At 39.9% G+C, this 20,338-nt stretch overlaps 2 protein-coding genes across 2 annotated transcripts; one reads left to right on the plus strand and one right to left on the minus strand.

The window, feature by feature from the left end:
* Positions 1-1,251: 1,251 nt before the first annotated feature.
* On the plus strand, positions 1,252-4,357 carry atpaf1 (ATP synthase mitochondrial F1 complex assembly factor 1). The gene is made up of 9 exons (XM_026343630.1): positions 1,252-1,466; positions 2,122-2,230; positions 2,499-2,561; positions 2,703-2,765; positions 2,856-2,906; positions 3,101-3,148; positions 3,344-3,439; positions 3,722-3,829; positions 3,919-4,357. The coding sequence occupies exons 1-9, from the start codon at positions 1,252-1,254 to the stop codon at positions 4,099-4,101; spliced, it is 936 nt and encodes a 311-aa protein (XP_026199415.1). The 3' UTR covers positions 4,102-4,357.
* A 1,510-nt stretch (positions 4,358-5,867) lies between these two features.
* rhpn1 (rhophilin, Rho GTPase binding protein 1) lies at positions 5,868-18,503 on the minus strand. Its single transcript, XM_026346462.1, has 16 exons — positions 18,328-18,503; positions 18,059-18,152; positions 15,834-15,949; positions 11,582-11,710; positions 10,869-10,944; positions 10,644-10,721; positions 10,331-10,455; positions 9,827-9,993; positions 9,456-9,643; positions 9,221-9,377; positions 8,559-8,678; positions 8,172-8,366; positions 8,013-8,089; positions 7,759-7,905; positions 7,319-7,471; positions 5,868-7,231 (listed from the first exon to the last, which is right to left on the minus strand). Exons 1-16 carry the CDS (start codon positions 18,345-18,347, stop codon positions 7,025-7,027), a joined length of 2,049 nt encoding a protein of 682 aa, XP_026202247.1. The 5' UTR covers positions 18,348-18,503; the 3' UTR covers positions 5,868-7,024.
* Positions 18,504-20,338: the final 1,835 nt, after the last annotated feature.

Raw genomic sequence — 20,338 nt, forward strand, 5'->3', positions numbered from 1 at the left:
TGTTCAGATAAATGTTTACATTTTTTTTTTTTTTGCACAGGGACTTTGTTGGAAATCACTTACAGAGGAAGCATCTTTTAGGGTTAGGGTTAGGAACTAAACATCTTTTAGTGCCTCTAACACTGTAACAGCAACAAACCAGGGACTAAACATCTTTTAGTGCTAAATTTGGCGTGACCCTGACAGCCTTTGTTCCCACAGTCTTCCAGACAAACACACACATGTTCACATGCACTAAAAATCATTCATTCAGTACACGCTCTGTGTATATTTATTTCTACAGTGTAGATCAGCTGCACACACTCGTTCAGCAGCATCATCACCTGCTGTGATGCTGCTGCTGAACGAGTGTGTGATTAGTGATTGAAAAATGATTGGTTGTTGAAAGTAAACACAGAAGCACTCAGATTGACATGAGGGGAAACACACACACACATACACACAAACGTTGTTAAATTTACAGCCGCCTCAGCCTCTGACTGTGTTTAGTGGTGGTGTTTGTCAGTTCTCAGTAGAGAAGCTGTGATGACAGTTTAACAATGAACTGAACCAAATGTTCAGGCAGGTTTCAGTCAGAGTCTGCAGTGACCTCTACTGGTCTTCAAAGAGCCGAACCAGACCTCAGCACCCAGCAGCATCTGTTTCTGATGAAGACTCGGACAGACACAGCATGGTGCTGCAGCTGCTTTCAGTCCTGAGCTTCCACAGAAAATACAGTCGGCTCAGTTCTTTTCTGTAAAGTGTTGTTAGAATTATTGTCCAAGCAGATTCCTGAGTATCTGTGGTCTAAAAAAGACTCTCACCTCCTCAGGATAGAGAGAGGGGGGACAGGGGTCTCTGATTTTCTGATATCTGGCACAGTAATATATAACATATGGATGTTTTTTCTTTCTTTAACTTTATTTTTGTGTAATTATTTTTGCTAATTTAATGTTTATAAATTAAAGAAACCCAAGTGGACAAATGATCTCTGTATTTAATCTTAGATTTATGTTTCCTCGCTGTTCCTGAAATGTAAACTATTTGATTGTGGGATATTTTATTTTACTGTATCTGTACCTGTTTTATTTGTTTAATGGTTTAAAAAATTTATTTTATGTTCATGAAATAACATAAATAAGATAGAAAATACTCAGCTATTGTTTTTATATGGATCATTTTATTAATATACTCAAATTATAAATGTTTCATTATTTCTGCGTTTTCGTCTCGGAACAAATATAAAACCTGTTTCCCACCGGAACGTTATAGATGTGGGACGGGAGTGATGGAAAAATGGCGGCGGCCGTGGTACAAATGTCATGTTTGTACCGCGGGATGTTGGCGGTCAGGGCCACCGGCATCAGGACGCTGATCCCGGGCCTGGTCCCGGTGCAGTTCCGAGCCTTCTCGGTGCGCAAGGAGCCGGATCTGGAGGAGAACCCGTTCTTTAGCAAGTACCAGGACAAGATCCAGAAGCTGCGCAGGTCGGTGAGCTCCGCAGAATCCGAATCTCCGTTAGAAAACATGTTGTTTTTAAAATAAATTTGATTTTCGACACGTTTCAATTCTTTTCAGACGATTAGAAAGGTTCCACCAATACTCTGACGAACTAAATGTGTATTCGGGTCAAATTTAAACAATCAAATCTAACCACATATAAACATATTTGAACTTTTATTCCCAAACCGTAACCCTAACTGGATTTGATTTCCATTTAGTTCGGGGCTAATTTGATTTTAAAAATAGTAGAAAGCTAAATAACATTTGTGTTTAGGAAGACACTGAAGTATTTGACTTATCTTTTATTTTTATTTTGGAGTCTATTTCTCCTTAACGAAAACCAGTGATGCTAAAATTCAAATCAGTGTGTGAGGAGGCTGGAGGCCTTAATTACTTCAGTTAGTTCAGTTCAGTTCAGTTTGTTGACACAGAAACTTTTTGATGATTAATCAGAGTGAATCACTTCAACTTTAAGCTCAGGATTTGTTCAAGTTGCTCTTTTACAGAAACCTCTGTGCTTTGAGTTATTTGCAGGGCATTCTGGGTAATGTAGGACGTAAGGGGACACACATTTTTAATTCGAGCACAAAGTAAAGATGTGGACGGTGGACGGAGTTGATCCCTTTGACTTGTTTTTAGTACCAAACCACAGGAGTTCAGAGCTCGACTGGAGAAACGACACGAGGCCAAGAAGGAGGAGGTCGGTCAGTCGAAGCAGGGGGAGTTCATCAGACTCATGGAGCAGGAGGTGGAGTATCATGAAAACCATTAATAGATTCTGAAACAACAGGTTGAGGTCACGATGTAAACACTCCCCAGTTCACACACATCTTTAAAACGCTTCGTCAGGACTTAATAAACTGAGATCCTCTCCAGACATTTGACCTTCATACAGGTCACGTGTTGAAACATCAGGAGAACAAATCTGAGTTATTATCAGATGCTTCTCTGGTTTTTATTGATTAATTTCTGGTGACGCTCTCGAGAACAGATGTGATGTTGTGGATTTTTCTTAGTTGGAGAAAAGAGACAAGGAGGCCGCCAGCGATGGAGCATCTGCAGGTTTCACAAAGAACAAGGTGAAGCACAGTTTTCCTGTTGAGTTTGCTCTTGATTCTCTTGTTTTGATGGGTTTTTATTATTTTATTATTAACATCACGCAGTAATACAGCTTCCTTTAATTGTTATGGCACCATAGTCATAGTGTGTGTGCTCTTCAGACTCTGGGCTCCATCCTCAACCTGGACATGATCAGGGACAAGACGGGGGAGGAGATTGGAGAGGTGAGTGTGTGAGAGGTGGCCGGTCGCTCTAACGTCAGCCTCACTGTGACAGTCGCATCACGTCTGTCTCGACTTTCTGTCTTTTCTCAGCTTTGGATGAAATATTACTCGACCAAGGACACGATCAGCGCTGTCATCCCGGTGAGTTTGTCACTATTTACATTGATCCCTGTCAGAGCTGGGATACGTTTTAAGTTACTGTGGGTTTATTTAGTCTTTTTAGTTTGATTTAGTTAATGACTCAAAATCCATCTACCACACAGAACGTTATTGTTGTGATGGTTTGTTGGGGAAACGTTCCGGCGTCTAATAACCTGCCTCTCCTTACATGACAGACACAGACCTACGAGGTGATCCTGAGCAGATCACAGTCCTGCCCCATGGTAAGATCACTGCTGCTCACACTGAGACGTGCTGATGAGTATTACAACTATGTTTATACCTAAAAGTAATAGGATACAGTTTAATTAATAAGCTGATAATGAGGCTCTTTATTGAATCTGTTCGTTTCTTTGCTGCGTTTCTGCTTCACATGTTTTCTTTAAATGAACTCTCTCTTTGTGGTTTCCTGCTCCCAGTTCCTATATGCTTTACCTCAGAAGGAGGGTTACGAGTTCTTCGTGGGTCAGTGGTCTGGGCACGAGCTGCACTTCACCTCCCTCATCAACGTCCAGGTGAAGATCTGGTAGTTTCAAATCAGACTGGCATTAACATTTTCAGCAACAACAGGTGAAACGTTCTGACGTAGCAGAAGTTAAACGTGGATTCAGTTCTAGGTGTAAAAATAAAAGAACTAATGTGTCTCGTTGTACGAACTGACTGAAGATTTAATCTGTTACAAAACCGCTGATATAAACTTAAATCAGTAAAACAGAAAATGACCAGTAGAACCAGGTGCTGCTGTTCCTTTATAAACAGCCGTGTTAACTGCAGCTTTGTGTCCTGTTCGTGTGCAGACGCTGGGTGAGAACGCTCCCAGTCAGCTGATCCTCTACCACTACCCAGACGTGAAGGAGGAGAAGGGCGTGGTCCTCATGACGGCGGAGATGGACCCCAAGTTCGTAGTAAGTCCTCACTGTTGCCTCACTGTACCTTTGTGGTCTCACCTGGCTGCACAGGTTCCCCACAGTCTGTCCCTCTTCTTCTTTCCCAGACCGTTCACCAGGCGCAGTGTTTGGCCAATCAGGTGCAGCTGTTCTACAGCACACAGCGACAAGAGACGTACCGATTGGTGGAGACGTTTAACCACCACCCGGCAGATTTCAAACACATGTCAGTGATAGCAGAGCTGGAACAGAGCGGTCTGGGCCCAGCTGTCGCGCCCAGAGGATCATAAAGGGCCCAGAGGTGGACTGAAGTGTACGAAGTTTGAAGTCGAGGCAAATGAACTTGAACATGAACTCTGTCTGGGACTTGATGTTCTCAGACGTCTGCTACTCACCTTTCACTGAACATACATGAAACCACAGGAGAATAATGTGGTTATAATGAGTTGAATAATAAATAACTCTGTGTCCTGGACCAGAAGGACTGTTGCTGCAGATTTCCCCCAGATTTCCCGATGTTCAATAAATAATATTCAAAACCACTGATTTTAAAATCTGATTCACTTCCTGCTGAAATACACCAAACACTTCTTCATGTTCTTCTTTTGCTTAGAATAAGTTCAGAACCAACACAGGCAAGTATCACGTCTCGTCTGTCTGTGGGTGGCACACTGTGGGGCAGTCTGGGGATCATTTGGTGCACGGTTGTTACCACACGGTATCCTGTGACTTGATCCTGCATGTTCAGAATAATTCCTGTTTAATTTTCACCACTCTGCTGCTGAGAGCTGAGATGCAGCGTGCACCACCTGACTGACCACACTGGGGGGTGTCAGAGTCGGATCTGTTTAAATTCTACCTGCATTGACTTGGACGTCTGATGTGTCCAGGTGAAGGTGCTCGTGTTGATGTGACGACCAGAAATCCTCTGGACACGACCGACTTTGGTAAATGAGGAGTTAGAAGGTACGTTCAAGGAATTAGTTCATGAACTCAGCGCTCATAAGTGAAAAGTAATTGTCAAAAAAGTACTTGACTACGAGTACAATCATGCTTTCAGTTATGTGCTCGAGCTGAAATGTAGAGTACCCGCTCTAGAATGAACCTGAAGTACAAGTACTCCACTAAGAAAACTGTGGTTTTATGATGCTGTTGAGAACAAACTACTCATCTAATCTTCACTAATGAGGAGAAAAAGCAGCACAGTTGGTAAAGTTAACTTTAACTAGTTAACCTGGTGGCACCTGGTTAACGATCACATCACAGTTATTAGTTGATTATGTTTAATATTAAGAATCTTAAGTAACAAACTATCAAACTAATGTAGTGAGTAAAACGTAGAGTAAAAGTACTTCACTCTGAAGTGTAATCTAGTAAAAGTAACAATGTGAAAATACTCCAGAACTGTAAAAGTGCCTCAACGTTGTACTTGAGTACAGTACTTTAGTAAATGTACTCGGTTTCTTGCGACCTCTGACCTGTAGAAATCTTTTACACTTTTGAACTTGACGGTTGATTCATTTCTTTTCTTTCCTCTCAGGAGCAGGAGGTTGTTTCTGAGACGTCATCGTCTTCATCAGACCGACCACAAGCTCCACTGAAACGTAAGAATGACTTCATTTTACTTCATTCACAGAATAAATCTGGTCCTGTTGCTTTAGACTCTAAATTCAACGTAACTCGGTGTAAACTGCTGCTCCTGTCGAGCTCACCTAATGTAATGTTGTTAAAAACAGAGTAGTAGTAGTAGTAGTGAATTTATCGGCTACATGTGTAAAAGATACTCAGCTTTAACTCTGAATTAAAGTCAAATGAACCAAAATAACTTTAACTACCAATAGTTTTAAACAAAACCTCACACTGAAATAATATTTGAATAATGTGCATGTGTTTGTGTTTTGGTCAAATTGAAAGAAGCTGCGTTTATCCTGGTGTAAACTAGTTTAGAGGAAGGTGACGAGTTCTTCTGTCAGCAGAAACCTTCACTGTACTGTGTAAATTAACGTGTAAGTACTTCTCAGAACTAACAGATGAAAAATGTCACATGTAGCTGGTAGTTTTCATTTATTTTTATACATGAAATTACACAGTGCAAATCCCCAAATACAGACACTGGGAGTCGTTTTACTATTCAGTCAAAAACACAGAAGGACGAAAACAGAGTCTACAAAAAAAAAAACCCAAAACAAACACCCCACAGAGCAGACAACAACATCCGAGTACAGAAAGTCAGAGACGACAAAGTCACTGTGATCACAACATCACAAGTTTGTTTAGTTAAAATCATCAATTAGTAAAAACTGATCATGACGTTCGTCTCCTCCGGCTTTCCATACTCACAACCAAAGCTATGGCAAAACATAAACTTCTTATTATCTGGACTAAATGTGCTACAAGTGTTGTATCAAAATCTTACAAAAGTTCAAATGTTAATAAAAACACAGTAACGTCTGACTCGACAGGACTTTAACACGTGAGTCAGAGTGAATACAAAAACTGAAAACTACAACACTGTGTGTCGGGTTCTTCCTGCAGGGTCTCACTCTCTTTATTTCACACGTTCCTCCTCTCGACGTGTTTCATGTTCGTTATTGCAACATTAAGTTATGAATTAGAACATTATTAAAAAGAGATTCAACATTTTCAAAATTCACAGTGCATTAAAAGAACAGAACGTCTGAAGTGCTTCAACCATCAAGAACTGAAACAACACTGACACATGAAGATGGTTTCTGAACACTTCAGTGATCAATCTGCAGCCTCAGACACAAAAAGACTTAGTTTTTTACACAGTACATAATTTTATGTAATGTTATCATCATTTTGCCTTTTAAAGTAAAATTCAAAGTTAATCATCTTAGTGCAACTGACGATGGAGTTACACATGAACGTAGAGACATGAAGTATGAACTGTTATTCATACTCATTCCTGTCTGTTATTACTGTCTTAAGTAAATCCTGCACTTCATAGTACACTTAGTGTTTTTCTGCAGTTATAAGCTCAGGAATATGTGCATTTCTTTTTTCCACACAAGTTGAACATTTTTCAAATCACGCCAGTGTCCTAACCTTCCTGTCTCTTACGCAGCAACAGTAAATCCCTCCTTCTGTCTCATGCAAAGTAAACATTAGCACTAAACGTTGGATGCAGTCCTTTTCGTACCATTTGCTCCACTGCTGTGATTCCCTGAGTGGTTCTTCTGCAGTCATGTCTCAGTACATGGCCTCAGAGTCTCGGATGCTTCCAAATGACAAACTGAAAGTGCTTCCTAGTCTCTTTGTGATCCCGCTGCCTTCCCTCTTCTTCTTCCTGTTCCAGTTCAGTAGGGAGGCAGAGCTCTGACCCTTGGCTCCGCTGAGCAGACGCTGCCGAGTGTTTTCTTTATCGCTGTGGGACACCATGATGGCTCTCCTCTCCACCTGCCGACACACACAGATGTTACAGTGACTTCACAGGTGAGCACTCGCACATTGAGAAGCAGCCAGACATCCCTATCGTGCACTAACCTGTGTATCGTGTGAGTGTAATGTGACCACACGGAGTTCCACTCCTCTGTCGCTGCAGCTCTTCAGCATGTGGACTACCTCACCGTGTTTGGCCCATTTACAGTCCTGTCCGTCCACCGCCACGATGTAGTCTCCTTCTCTCAGTCCCGCCTCCTGAACAACACAAAGATTAGGATTAGCCGAGAGTCTACACCTCTGGTCACTGCTGCTGCCTCTTCACTCGCTCACAACACACAGCATTGTTTTGGTGTCTTTATGCCCTCTACTGGTCACAAGTGTTATAGCTTCAAGGCTCACATGTAAAATCTATTTTAACAAACCTCCATGTATATTTATATTTTCATACATGACTGAACCTACTTCCACAGACTAACAGAATGTGTTGGACATCATCTGCACTGATGTAAAAGATGATGTACATAAAAAAAACAATGACTCACTGCTGCACATCCTCCAGGTACCACTCCAGCCACCAGCACAGGAGAGTCTCCTCTGAGTGTGAGGCCCAGTCCGCCCTCTCCCCTCTGCAGAGAGATCACGCGCACCGGGCCCCAACGAGCTCTTGCACAAAACACTGACAGGGGCCCCTGCACAACATGAAAAGTTGATGTTCAGCTCAAGTGATGGTAAGTGCTGCGTTTACTTTAAAGACCAAATGAATGTCTTCAGTGTGTTTACTCCCTGAGGTGCTCACCAGTCTTTGGAAGATATCAGTAACTTGGACTGTAGAGAAGTTAGGTGAAGTGACGTCTGGCTTCTGCTGTGTGTGAGCTGTTGAAGGAAACCGCACCTTACTAGCAGTCATTTCAATCATTAATGTATTATTGACTGTAGAATTTTAAAAAGGACTTACACTGTATTTCTGGAGCCTCTGCAGTTTCATCAAAGTCGTCCTCCCTGTCCAACTCTGAGTATTTGTCCAAAGAGCGTTTGTGTGTGAGAGACAGCACATCCTGCAGGATGTCCATCTTCCTCAGGATCTTACAAAGGCCGTGGACACGCAGTGCTTCCTCGTGTCTGATAACAGCACGCCGCAGGTGTGCCTTACCTGTAAACATGTAATCATGCAACTCATACCCAGAACAGTTTAGTTGACAGAAGATACTAATTTCAGTAAATGTCCATTACTTCTCTAATTTCTACGTTTTACCCAAAGCTGCTAACTGGTGCTTTTAGTGACAGCAGATCTCAGCTTCAACTATATTTCAAATAGAGAAGTCCCTGCTGTGTGGTAACTTACCAAGCTTTCTTCTTTTTTCAGGATCTCTTAAAACCTGGCTGAGTGATGCTCCTGCTGGAGTGCTGACGTAGAACTGGAGGAAGGTCTTCTCTGCTTCCTCATCAACCTCCTCAGGAGTCGCTACACAACAGAAGACAGTGAGATATCAAACGTGGAGAACTACCTGGACCCTCTGTCTTCTCTCTATTCCTCTCTTACTTAGCTCTCAACCCCCATCTCCCTCTTTCTTCCTCACCCTCGGTCCATAAATTTTGGAATACGTGTTCTGGAATTTCACCTCTTTAAACAATTGCACTGAATTTAAAATTAACAGTCAAGCTGTGAACAAACATCCAGATTTAAGTCAAGAGGTTTGATGACGGTGTGTCATTAACCATTCGGGAAAGTTTTATACACACACCTACAACTTTGGAGGCTCTTAAATGATGGAACAATCTAACATTAAAAAAGCTAGACCCTTCAAATTTAAGCTGAACGTCTTGACTTTGATCACATCTTGAGTTTTTAATTTCAAATTCAATGTGCTGGTGTACAGAGGAGAAATTCCAAAACCCCTTCTGTCTCCCACTCCATTTCTTTAACTCTTCATTACCTCCCTACATTTTCTTTTGTTCCTTCTTTAGTGAAATGGTGTGAAAGCACTGTTTGTTTTTATTACTTACACACATGGTCACACAGTGCAACAGCAGCGTAGTAGTGTGAGAGAGCACGGAAGTGTTCCGATTTGACCTGGACCATGGACACCCATGAAAATGGCACATAGTCCTTCATCAGTGGCTGTGTCATGGTCTGCTGCACTAACAAGTAGACGTCTGACACCTACAAAAGACACATACAGAGTCAGAATCACAGGACATCAGTAGCAAAGCAGCAGCTAAGCTGGAGACGTGCACTCACCCGTGCAGCTTCTTGTGCCAGGCAGAGTTGTGAGGTGAAACTTGTGTCCTGTGTGGTGAGTGTCACACGCTCAAACACACACTCCTGCACCTGGGCTACCATCAGTCGAACCAACATGCAGAGTGATGGGCCGCTCATGTCCAGACTGGGAGCGTTGGAGAAATTCTCCTTCAGGTAATTAAATGCACCTAAACATAAAAGGAAATGGTTCATATGTAGGATATAATATGGATATTTATCCAACATGATATGATTTAACTTATACATCGTATTATTTTTGTATGTGTGAACCATCCTTATTGTTTTATCCAACAAACAAGTAATTTGGAGCTGTTGGAGGATTCACATGTATGTGTTTGCTGGTTCAGTACCTGCAGCCCGCTGAAAGGCATCTATAGCTCTGTCTATGCCAGCTGTTGCAGAGCGGTCCTGTCGTGCTCCAATCTGTGTGTACAGAGCGCCGATGTTGAACAACACACTTCCTTTCTCAAAGGCCAACGCACGCTGCGACGACGGGACGCCGGTTAGAGAATCGTACCTGAGGAACAGGTGAAAGGAGATGAAATTGTGCATTACATTGGTGTTTGTATTAAAGGGCAACAGTTTCTAAAGTAATGTACCATCAAATTAACAGTTAACCTTAGCACTGAAGCACAGAGCTCGCACATTATAAATATTACTGGTTTCTTTTGTCCAAGCTCTGACAGTATTTGAGTGCAGAGTGTTGCTCTTTAGTATCATTGATCCATTTGTGATGATGTGTTGTGTGTTCCTGACATCCTAAAGCTGCTTCATGGATCTGTTAGTTTAGCGTTTCTGACCACAGAAATAGACTGCTCCTCTAATAAGTGCTAAACACATGCTCCTGCTCTTACCAGTGGAAGTGCACACCCAGGTTCCTGTGAGGAGGGAAGAAGCGCTGGTCCAGGTAGTACAACTGGTTGTAGTACTCCATAAGAAGCTCTAGACCGGCCTGGTTACGACTGGGTGTCCGCATGGCCTGGTCCAAACAGAGAGATATATTCCCCACATTAGAATGTAAGTTAGTATATGAACATTTCAAGATCCCTTTCTCCTCATTTTCTACTTCTGACAGAGTTACACTGATTTCTACCACAAAGTTAACAAAAACAGATGTTGCTGGACCAGGTGAATGTTTTTTCTTGTTATTTTATGACGTTTATTAACCTGTCTGAGCTCCATAAGCTCTTTGATCTCTTTGTCGTAGGGGGAGCTGTCCTCTCCATAGTGCTCACATATGAAGTCCTGAAGGGGAGACAGATGGATATTAAATTTGTTTTCAGCTAATAAATAAATGTGGTATGCATGTAATTAAAAAAAAAAAAAAAAAAAAAAAGTATTTGTACAAAGCTAAAAAGAAAGCTGAAATAGCAACTGTAAATGAAGGTTCACCTCGATAGCAACAGTAAAGTCCATCTCTTTGGTTTCTTTTAAGCCGAGTGGGATCAGGGGAACGTTGACAGCCTCACTATAGAGAGAAAAAAACAACTTGTGTGTGTCTTTGTGTAATCTTTCACATGTTACGCTGAAGACAAACACATGCAAACACAGTGCAGGTAATAACTATCAATTCACCATCTGCTCGTCTTCAAACCCAGCACACGGCACACTGTTCAATGCTTCAGTGTAGTACAGCTTAGTACTTGGCTCCAGCTCTGCTAATAAGCAAAGCTAAAGCCAAGTATTAACCTTAAAGCCCCCACAGTCACCTCCTCCCATTCACAATGAACACAAACATGCACACACGCCACGGGGTCATTAATAACACTCTAATCAGGGGATTTATCCCTACCATGACCCGAGGCTGCAGCAGGCTAAACACACGCATTTGTACTTCTACACTTGTAAGGACCCGTCTATGACACAATGCCTTAGTATTTCTAAAATTAACTTATTCTTAACACTCAGACTGTATTTTAATCACTTAAGAAATTGAGTCTTATTTTGCTCAAAGTCTAAAACACAGAAGTATGCACAGTGTATGTGTAGCGGATGCTTGTTTTCATCAATTATAATTCTCATTAGACCAATGAGTGTGACCTGGAATGCATGTGACAAATAAAATGAACCATGTTTTTCTCAGTCTGTGTGTCTGAGCAGTCTACCTGTCTGTCTGGTAGACCTCCATGTTGCTGTTGAGTTCCTCCAGCTCTTCTTTGAGCAGCTGCAGGTTGGAGTTGACAAAACTGAGCTCAAGAGCCACCGTCTCCTTCACCTTGTTGTTGGTGGTTGCCCTGAAGAGCAAAACACACACACATCAGATCACAATCATCAACTTATCAACAATTAAACTATGATATAGTGATTTCAATAAAGCTGAGCTACTCTACTTTACTTGAAGCAGCATAGTCAGAATAGTATTAACAAATTCCAAAGGAAAACCATAAAGGTTCCCTAACAAAGAAACATACTGAGAACAATATCATCATTATACTGTAATAAAAGAAGAACGCATTGTGTTACTGATTATTTGACCCATTAATTAGTCGATTAACAAAAATGTGTATAACATATATAACTTAACAAGAAATTTTCAACTTGTATAATGTGAAGATTTGCCACTTTTCATTTTTAATATGTTTGGGTTTCATAGTGGGCTCTTGGAAATTATTAGAAGCGATGTTTCCAAATTTCTGACATTTTATAAAGTTTAAACCAAGTGTTCCACATCTATATGCATCATTTGACGTGTTGTTCATGTTGCTGATGTAATTTGATGATTGCATTTACAGAAAGTCCTTTATTTTATTCTCTCTCCACCATTCTGTCTTCATTCAGTCCAAGACTCCTCTAAACACAAGGGGAGGGCCTTAGTGCTGAGTAAAACCAGCTCACAATACCAAGGGGGCTGGGGGGGTCAATGTTCCTGGAAATCTGAGGCATCATTGTGACTGCTGTTGGCTTACTCAGTGTAAGGAAATCCCCTCGCTCATGCAACCAATAAAATTCACAGATAAAACATTTGTGTGTCTAAAGCACAGACAAGGAACAGACAAGGACAAATTACTGACTGATTAACAGACTGATGACTGGTCATGTTTTTGGGTCATAGATAAATCATGTACTTCAGCTAAAACACTTCACTTCAGTCACAAGCTGGTACAGCTGAAAATGGCCCAACTAGACAATTCAACACTGATCATTTCTAAAGTGAATCTGTTTACAGTATCATTCTGATTATACCTTTTTCTTTTCCTTTCTATTATTTCCTATCAGGGGTCACTACAGCAAATCATCTGCCTCCATTTACCCCTGTCCTCTGCATCCTCTTTTCTCACACCAACTACCTTCATGTCCTCTCTCTACATCCATAAATCTCCTCTTTGGTCTCCTCTAGAGAGGAGGCAGCTCCTCCGGCAGCATCTGTTTACCGATATGTTCACAATCTCTCCTCTGAACATGTCCAAACCACCTCACTCTGGCCTACCTTTATACACACACACAAACACACACACACACACACACACACACAAACAATAAATCACATGCTAAATTATAGACTTTATAATGCAGAAACAGTATTTTTCATGTTGGGGAGTAACAGTGTGCTATTGTTTTCCTCTATCTTGACAATCATTGACTAATGGAGAAACTGAAAAATGTGACTATTTAACACATGACCAAATGAGGCTCAGACGTTCAGCTGGAGCTCACCTTTGAGCTCCTTTTAAATAATGTTAATCTGTCCAGTTAGACCATGTTACCTTCACCTCTTTCTTCATCTGTCACTCCCAATCTAAATCTCTCTCTCACACACACCTATATCTAGGATCAAGCCAAAGGTAATCTGATTATTCAGTTTTAAACAGGCTGCCAAATTTCCCCTTCACACATGCCCACTTGCACGTACAACAGGCTGTAGCTTTTGAAGGAAGCTTTTGTAGCTCTTACTCAGTGTAAGCACTTGCTGAAACATAAGATGCTTCTTTTCAATAACGTAACATTTGGTTGCTTCCATAAAGACCATGATTAAACTAGTTAGAGTCTGTCAGCTGAATTCCCAGAGAAAAACACCCAGTAGGCAGCACACAATATGATGTCTTCAACAGCCAATCACAAGCCCTGATAAGTTACAACCCATTTTTCCAACTAATCAGCATCTTAACCCCCCTTCATTACATCCAACCCACTAGCACTCATAACACGACCCAGTTCCACAGCAGTTTCAGAGTGAGTGAAGTGAAAGCAAGACATTTTGTGCTGAAGCTGACCTGAAAGGGGGAGGGCAGGACAAAAAAATGTGTGGGTGCCAGACAAATAAGTGGGGGATGAGCTTTCCAGGGCTCCGTTGGGGATCTCTGCATGGGAACAGGACGGGAGGCAGACACAAAGCCAGCTGATTACAGGCCGACAGGCTGTGTGGGGGTCCTCTTTGTCTCTGTGACCCACCATCCAAACACACAGAGCAGGAGCACTTGTTTTATTTCCCCTAAACTGAGTCATCACTGTCCAGGATAACAGCCAGTCAAAGAATGAGTTACTCTGTGTGTCCACTCACTTGTCCAAAAGCAATTAGTCAATTAATCAATAAACATAACTTTTAGAAACTACTCTGATAATTAATTGTAGCCATTTATTTATTAAATAAATATGTTAAGATAAATGTTAAGATTCCAGCTTTTTAAAATGTGAAGGTAAAGCGACTTTACATGATCATTTTTAGAATAGAAAGAAAATACACTGAGAATAGTTAGTGCTATGTTTAGTCCATCTATCCCTTTTCTGAAACTTAACTAGCTGTAGTTGTGTTGATCTAATTAGATTCCAACATCGCACCACTAACAAGGCAGAAAGTAGCCCCTTACTTTAATTAAGTGTCTCCTCCTCCTCCTCCACCTCCTCCTCCCATGATGAATCTTTATGAGGGAGTCCACAGCAAGTGTGTTTTCAGATTTTACAGAGTGAGCTATTCATGTTGTAAATGTTCTCAAAAGTGCCACAACAAAAACGTAGAGCAAATGTATAACTAAATGAAATATGTCATTTCTGCCCGTTAGTAATCTACCGTCTATACGGATAAACATTCAGAGCCTGAGAAATAGAGAGGAAAAGTATGAGAAATCAAAGAGAGAGAAGCTGGGGAGGATAAAGATGACGCTAATGTTTTTAGAGAGAATACTTTGATGCTATGCCACCATTTTTTTTTTTTACTTTCATAATTTCCTTACTAGTAAAACTTTATTGAGCTGTGTGAATGACAGCAGGCTGCTTAAAAACACAAAGCCAAGTCAGCTCATATGGCTGATTAGACCTGTTGGTGCCAATGTTCTAGACTAGTATGAAAAACAAAATATATTAATGGTAACAAACAGGAAAAGGAGATACAAACACAAGAAGAGGAGACAGACATATAATCCTGCATGTTGACACACGGTGAACACAAACAGAGCCATAAAACTGGGTGGTGCTGACGTGTGCGTTTTGAAGAGAAGTGATCTCTGACCTTCCCATCACTGGACAGTACCACAGACGTAACGGAGTCAACACATTCACAAAGAGCAACCAACACAGAGTATTTATTACTACATCTTCAACTCCTTTTCCACCAGTCCAGTTCCAGGGCTGGGTTTGGAGGCAGTGCCTTATTTTTGTTCAACTTTATTTTGAACCAGTTCTTCGACAGTCAAACAATTCTCCAGCTCTGACCAAGAAAATTGGTTCCAGGGTGAAACCAACTCTTTACCATGAATCAACAACCGCTTGTATCAGGGGATAGCTGATTTCAACAAATTCAACAAAAGCTTGGTTGTTAAGATATAAATAAGTGTACCATTTATTTATTTGGTCAACTGTATTGGGATTGATAAAATTATAATTCATGCTAATTAGCTAGCTAAAGGCTAAAGCTAAGATTGACATCCTACATTGAGTTTTACCAACAACGAAAACATACTGAGCAAAACAAGCAGCACATCAGCACATATGCATCAGAGCAGCACAGTTCAGAAGTCAGAGAAGCTTCACAAAGTCAGAAGCAACGCTTTTAAAGAACTACAACCACAACTGGCTCTAAGACAGTTTGCAATTTGAACCAACTCTGGACCAGCACCAAGTTTGGAGGTTATGAAGATGATATAGGAGAGGATTTTTACTTTCAAATTGAAATGAATGCCACCTGAAGGTTTACTTTTACTAGAAGAATGTGAATCTACCAGGGGACGTTATCTGAAAGGAAACCTGGTGATGAAGTGATGCAACTTGTTTTCAATTTTCAATTTAGTTAACATTGCAACTACTGACTACTTCTTTATTTTTTTGCATAAATACTTTGGTTTATACTTTAATGCAAGTTCTAAGTGCATCATAAAATGGCTACTACCATAAATAGAAAGAGGAGAAGTGGCTTCTCCACCTTACCTGAACAAGTTCTCTGCTCCAGCTCTCATTCGCATCTCCTTGTTAATCTGCTGGTTGATGCGAGCTCGCCTGTGTTGAAGTTTACTCCGCTGAGTCTGGGCAAAAGGATCACATCCCTGACAGAAAAGTGGAAGATAAAAAGGTACAGAGAGAACATAATTAACATAGTTCACCACTTTGACAGTCAGACAAAATGTGGCACAATCAGATCAAAGATTGTTAATTATTTAGGTCTTTCATCATCTGCAGTTATAATATTGTGAAAAGATTCATGGACTCAGAAAGGCCAAAGACAGAAACCAATGTTGAAAGTGCATGAGGAACGTGGTACACTGATGAATATATCCATATGGTCTTATGAGTACTTTGGAAAACAACTGTCACTTTACACAGTCTGCCAAATAAATCTGCTGGAGAGTGGTCTTGAGTGTGCAGATTTTGTTCTTAAGAAATCCTAAATAAGAAAACACAGGCGAATAGCAGGATCTCCGTAAAAACTGCGTTAGTGGGGTTTCAGAGAAACTTTTCTTACTTGGAATTAAAAGTCAATTTTTCCATCTCTGATAGGAATAAGCACCAGCTATTTCAGAAGTAACTGTACTTACATTCCATACCATGACCTTAACCTGAACTTTGTCCATCCATACCATATATTGAGCTTGTTGGTGACAATATAGCAGAGGCTGGTGAGAAAGCTGCCTGGGAGACTAAATGCAGGGAAAGATGTTCATGCTGGATAGAGCAGCATGCTTGAGGGTGTGTCAAACAGCGAGTCACAGAAGTGGAGAAACTAATTGCTGAACAGAGGAGATCATTTTAGATGGGGAAAATATGATTTGGTGGGGTAGTAGAACAGTCTTCCAAGCGGGACGTTTAATAAAAAAAGGACCTGGTAATATCTAAGAGCTGTGCATCTCAAAAGAGGGAGTGTCCTCACAGCTGACTGTTAAATGTCTGTTCACTAAAATCACCATTCTCTCAAACAGTCCACCACTGCTTCACATTTAAAAGGTAAACAGATGTACAACAACATGACAGATGGAGCGGCTGTACTGTAAGCACTCTACTGTAAATACTCATTTGCCTTATCCCATTGGCTCCTTCCATCACCTTCTCTATCCCTTCTACAGCCAAACTGTACACTGTACAAACATCTCTTTTCTCAGTCTTCCAATCCTTCTTCTTCCCTCTCATCCAGTAAAGGTATTTGTTTAGCATTCATATGTCTAGTAATCCTCAGAGCGCCTATGTGGATTAGGCTTCTAGCCGAGCTCCCGTTTCTGCTCTAGCATCAGGAGGGCAGGAGGATGGAGAATGTTCGACATCTGTGCAGATAAAGTCTCAAAGCCTGTGTCAAAAACCTGTGCAGGTCACTTTTCCTGAGCATAGCAGCTCACCTCCAAGACAGAATAAAGCATGCAAACCTGGAAGCTGACTCAGTTCAGCAGCACTTGATGAAATGCCTTACTCAAAGTCTCCCATGGCTGTAATCATTCATTTATTCTGTTCTATGTTCTTTCTCAAACCAAAAATATTCCCACAGGTGTACAAATAATTCAAGATAAAGTCATTATCCATATATTCCCATCACTGTTGCCTGTAATTCAACCCACTCACAGTAGCTCAAGGTAATTAAAGGATTAGTGGACTCAAATTACATATTTTCCCACTCACAATTCATGGCACCAACTCTTATTTACAACTAAATCAAATGAAAGAGAAGAAAAACAAAATAACATGGAAACAGCACACAACACACAAATCTGTGAACTAGTATAATACAACATTAAAGAGTATCTCTGTTGATCTACACACAGAAGGCTTTACCTGTATCTACCATGCTGAAGAGCTTTGAGAGATAAGCAGTCAAAACATACAGAAACTGAATCACCTTCATTGAACAGCAGCAGAAATTTCAGAGGCTCATCCACAAACAAAACTCATAATATTAGCATGAGAGACCTGCAGAGTTCAGTAAAAATGTGCTGATCTGATCAGCTGGGCTGTTGTTTGTAGACAGTTGTTATTATCACAGTTCAGATCTAATGCTGCTTTGCGGAGATATATTTATATATATTTAGCTATTTGATGTTTTAATTAAACCCCCCTATGTGCTTATGGAGACAGTATAAGAGGGAGGACTCCACAGTCTGTACTTTACTTACTGGGACCTCCAGTAACACCTGAGGTGACTGTAGGTGGATCAGTACTTGTGCGGGTCTCACCTTTCGGATGCTCCCGCTGAGGCTGCTCTCTGTGGGTAACGTTAAGGGCATGTCGTCGTCCGAGGCTCCGTCCGACAGGGACAAGTCAAACTCTCTGTGGAGGGCAGTAAACATTAGTATGTTCACTCCAAAGTGTCGGTGTTCCTGTCGGACATCACTCTGGGCTTTAAAACAGCTGCCTGTCGTATTTAAGTCCAGCTCTCAGGCGGCCCAGCTAACAGTGAACGTTACTTTACGTTCAGTTAGCTAACGTTACGGTAACTACTTGCCTTGTAGCAGGTTCCTCCATCGTGAAACGGCGACAACAGCGAACAGAAAGTTCCTACATCTTCTCCCAGCTTTGTATAACTCCAAGTAAACGTGAACTCCCCGGTGAAGCAGCGTGTGGACCGACTTTAACTCCTCCAGCTCGTCCTCCGCTCGCGTTTTCTTCTTCTCAACTTGTGTGCAGCTGCAGGGGCTTATCGCAGGGGCGGGCCTCACTGTGGAAACGAGCCAATCACGTGACGGTTTTTAAGAGCGACAGCACATGTAGCAAATCAGAAGGGAAATTAGGACAGAGCGACAGCCAAATGTGACCAATCACGAGTCGTTTAAAGGGCCTCCCCCCCTCCCTCCGCTGCTATGGCAACGCCAGGGCTTCAGAGGCGCCATGTTTCATCCTGAACACGAATTAAAAGGTTAAAACTTGAATAAATAATATTATTATTTAATAATAAGAAGGAGGAAATTTACCATGTGATTTAAAAAAATACATATATTATGTTTTACTACTAGTTCTGACTATTTAGTTGTGTAATTGTTGTTTTTTATTTGTCGTTGTTGTTGTTGTTTACAGAAATCTGTCTACAGGTTCTAATGGATCAGTGTTGGTGGAGATGACATATTAGTATTTTAGTATTTTAGCTTGATATATTAGTATTTTAGTATTTTAGCTTGATATATTAGTATTTTAGTATTTTAGCTTGATATATTAGTATTTTAGTATTTTAGCTTGATATATTGGTATTTTAGTATTTTAGCTTGATATATTGGTCTTTTAGTATTTTAGCTTGATATATTGGTATTTTAGTATTTTAGCTTGATATATTGGTATTTTAGTGTTTTAGCTTGATATATTGGTATTTTAGTATTTTAGCTTGATATATTGGTCTTTTAGTATTTTAGCTTGATATATTGGTATTTTAGTATTTTAGCTTGATATATTGGTCTTTTAGTATTTTAGCTTGATATATTGGTATTTTAGTGTTTTAGCTTGATATATTGGTATTTTAGTATTTTAGCTTGATATATTGGTCTTTTAGTGTTTTAGCTTGATATATTAGTATTTTAGTATTTTAGCTTGATATATTGGTATTTTAGTATTTTAGCTTGATATATTGGTATTTTAGTATTTTAGCTTGATATATTGGTATTTTAGTATTTTAGCTTGATATATTGGTATTTTAGTATTTTAGCTTGATATATTGGTATTTTAGTATTTTAGCTTGATATATTGGTATTTTAGTGTTTTAGCTTGATATATTGGTATTTTAGTATTTTAGCTTGATATATTGGTATTTTAGTGTTTTAGCTTGATATATTGGTCTTTTAGTGTTTTAGCTTGATATATTGGTCTTTTAGTATTTTAGCTTGATATATTGGTATTTTAGTATTTTAGCTTGATATATTGGTCTTTTAGTGTTTTAGCTTGATATATTGGTATTTTAGTGTTTTAGCTTGATATATTGGTCTTTTAGTGTTTTAGCTTGATATATTGGTCTTTTAGTGTTTTAGCTTGATATATTGGTCTTTTAGTATTTTACCTTGATATATTGGTATTTAGTATTTTAGCTTGATATATTGGTCTTTTAGTGTTTTGGCTTGATATATTGGTATTTTAGTATTTTAGCTTGATATATTGGTATTTTAGTGTTTTAGCTTGATATATTAGTATTTTAGTATTTTAGCTTGATATATTGGTCTTTTAGTATTTTAGCTTGATATATTAGTATTTTAGTATTTTAGCTTGATATATTGGTATTTTAGTATTTTAGCTTGATATATTGGTCTTTTAGTATTTTAGCTTGATGGATTTTAGTATTTAGCTTGATATCTTGTATTTAGTATTTTAGCTTGATATATTGGTATTTTAGTATTTTAGCTTGATATATTGGTATTTTAGTATTTAGCTTGATATATTGGTATTTAGTGTTTTAGCTTGATATATTGGTATTTTAGTATTTTAGCTTGATATATTGGTCTGTCTTTTAGTATTTTAGCTTGATATATTGGTTATTT

This window comes from Anabas testudineus, chromosome 4 (assembly GCF_900324465.2).
Source record: "Anabas testudineus chromosome 4, fAnaTes1.2, whole genome shotgun sequence".
Lineage (NCBI taxonomy): Eukaryota > Metazoa > Chordata > Actinopteri > Anabantiformes > Anabantidae > Anabas > Anabas testudineus.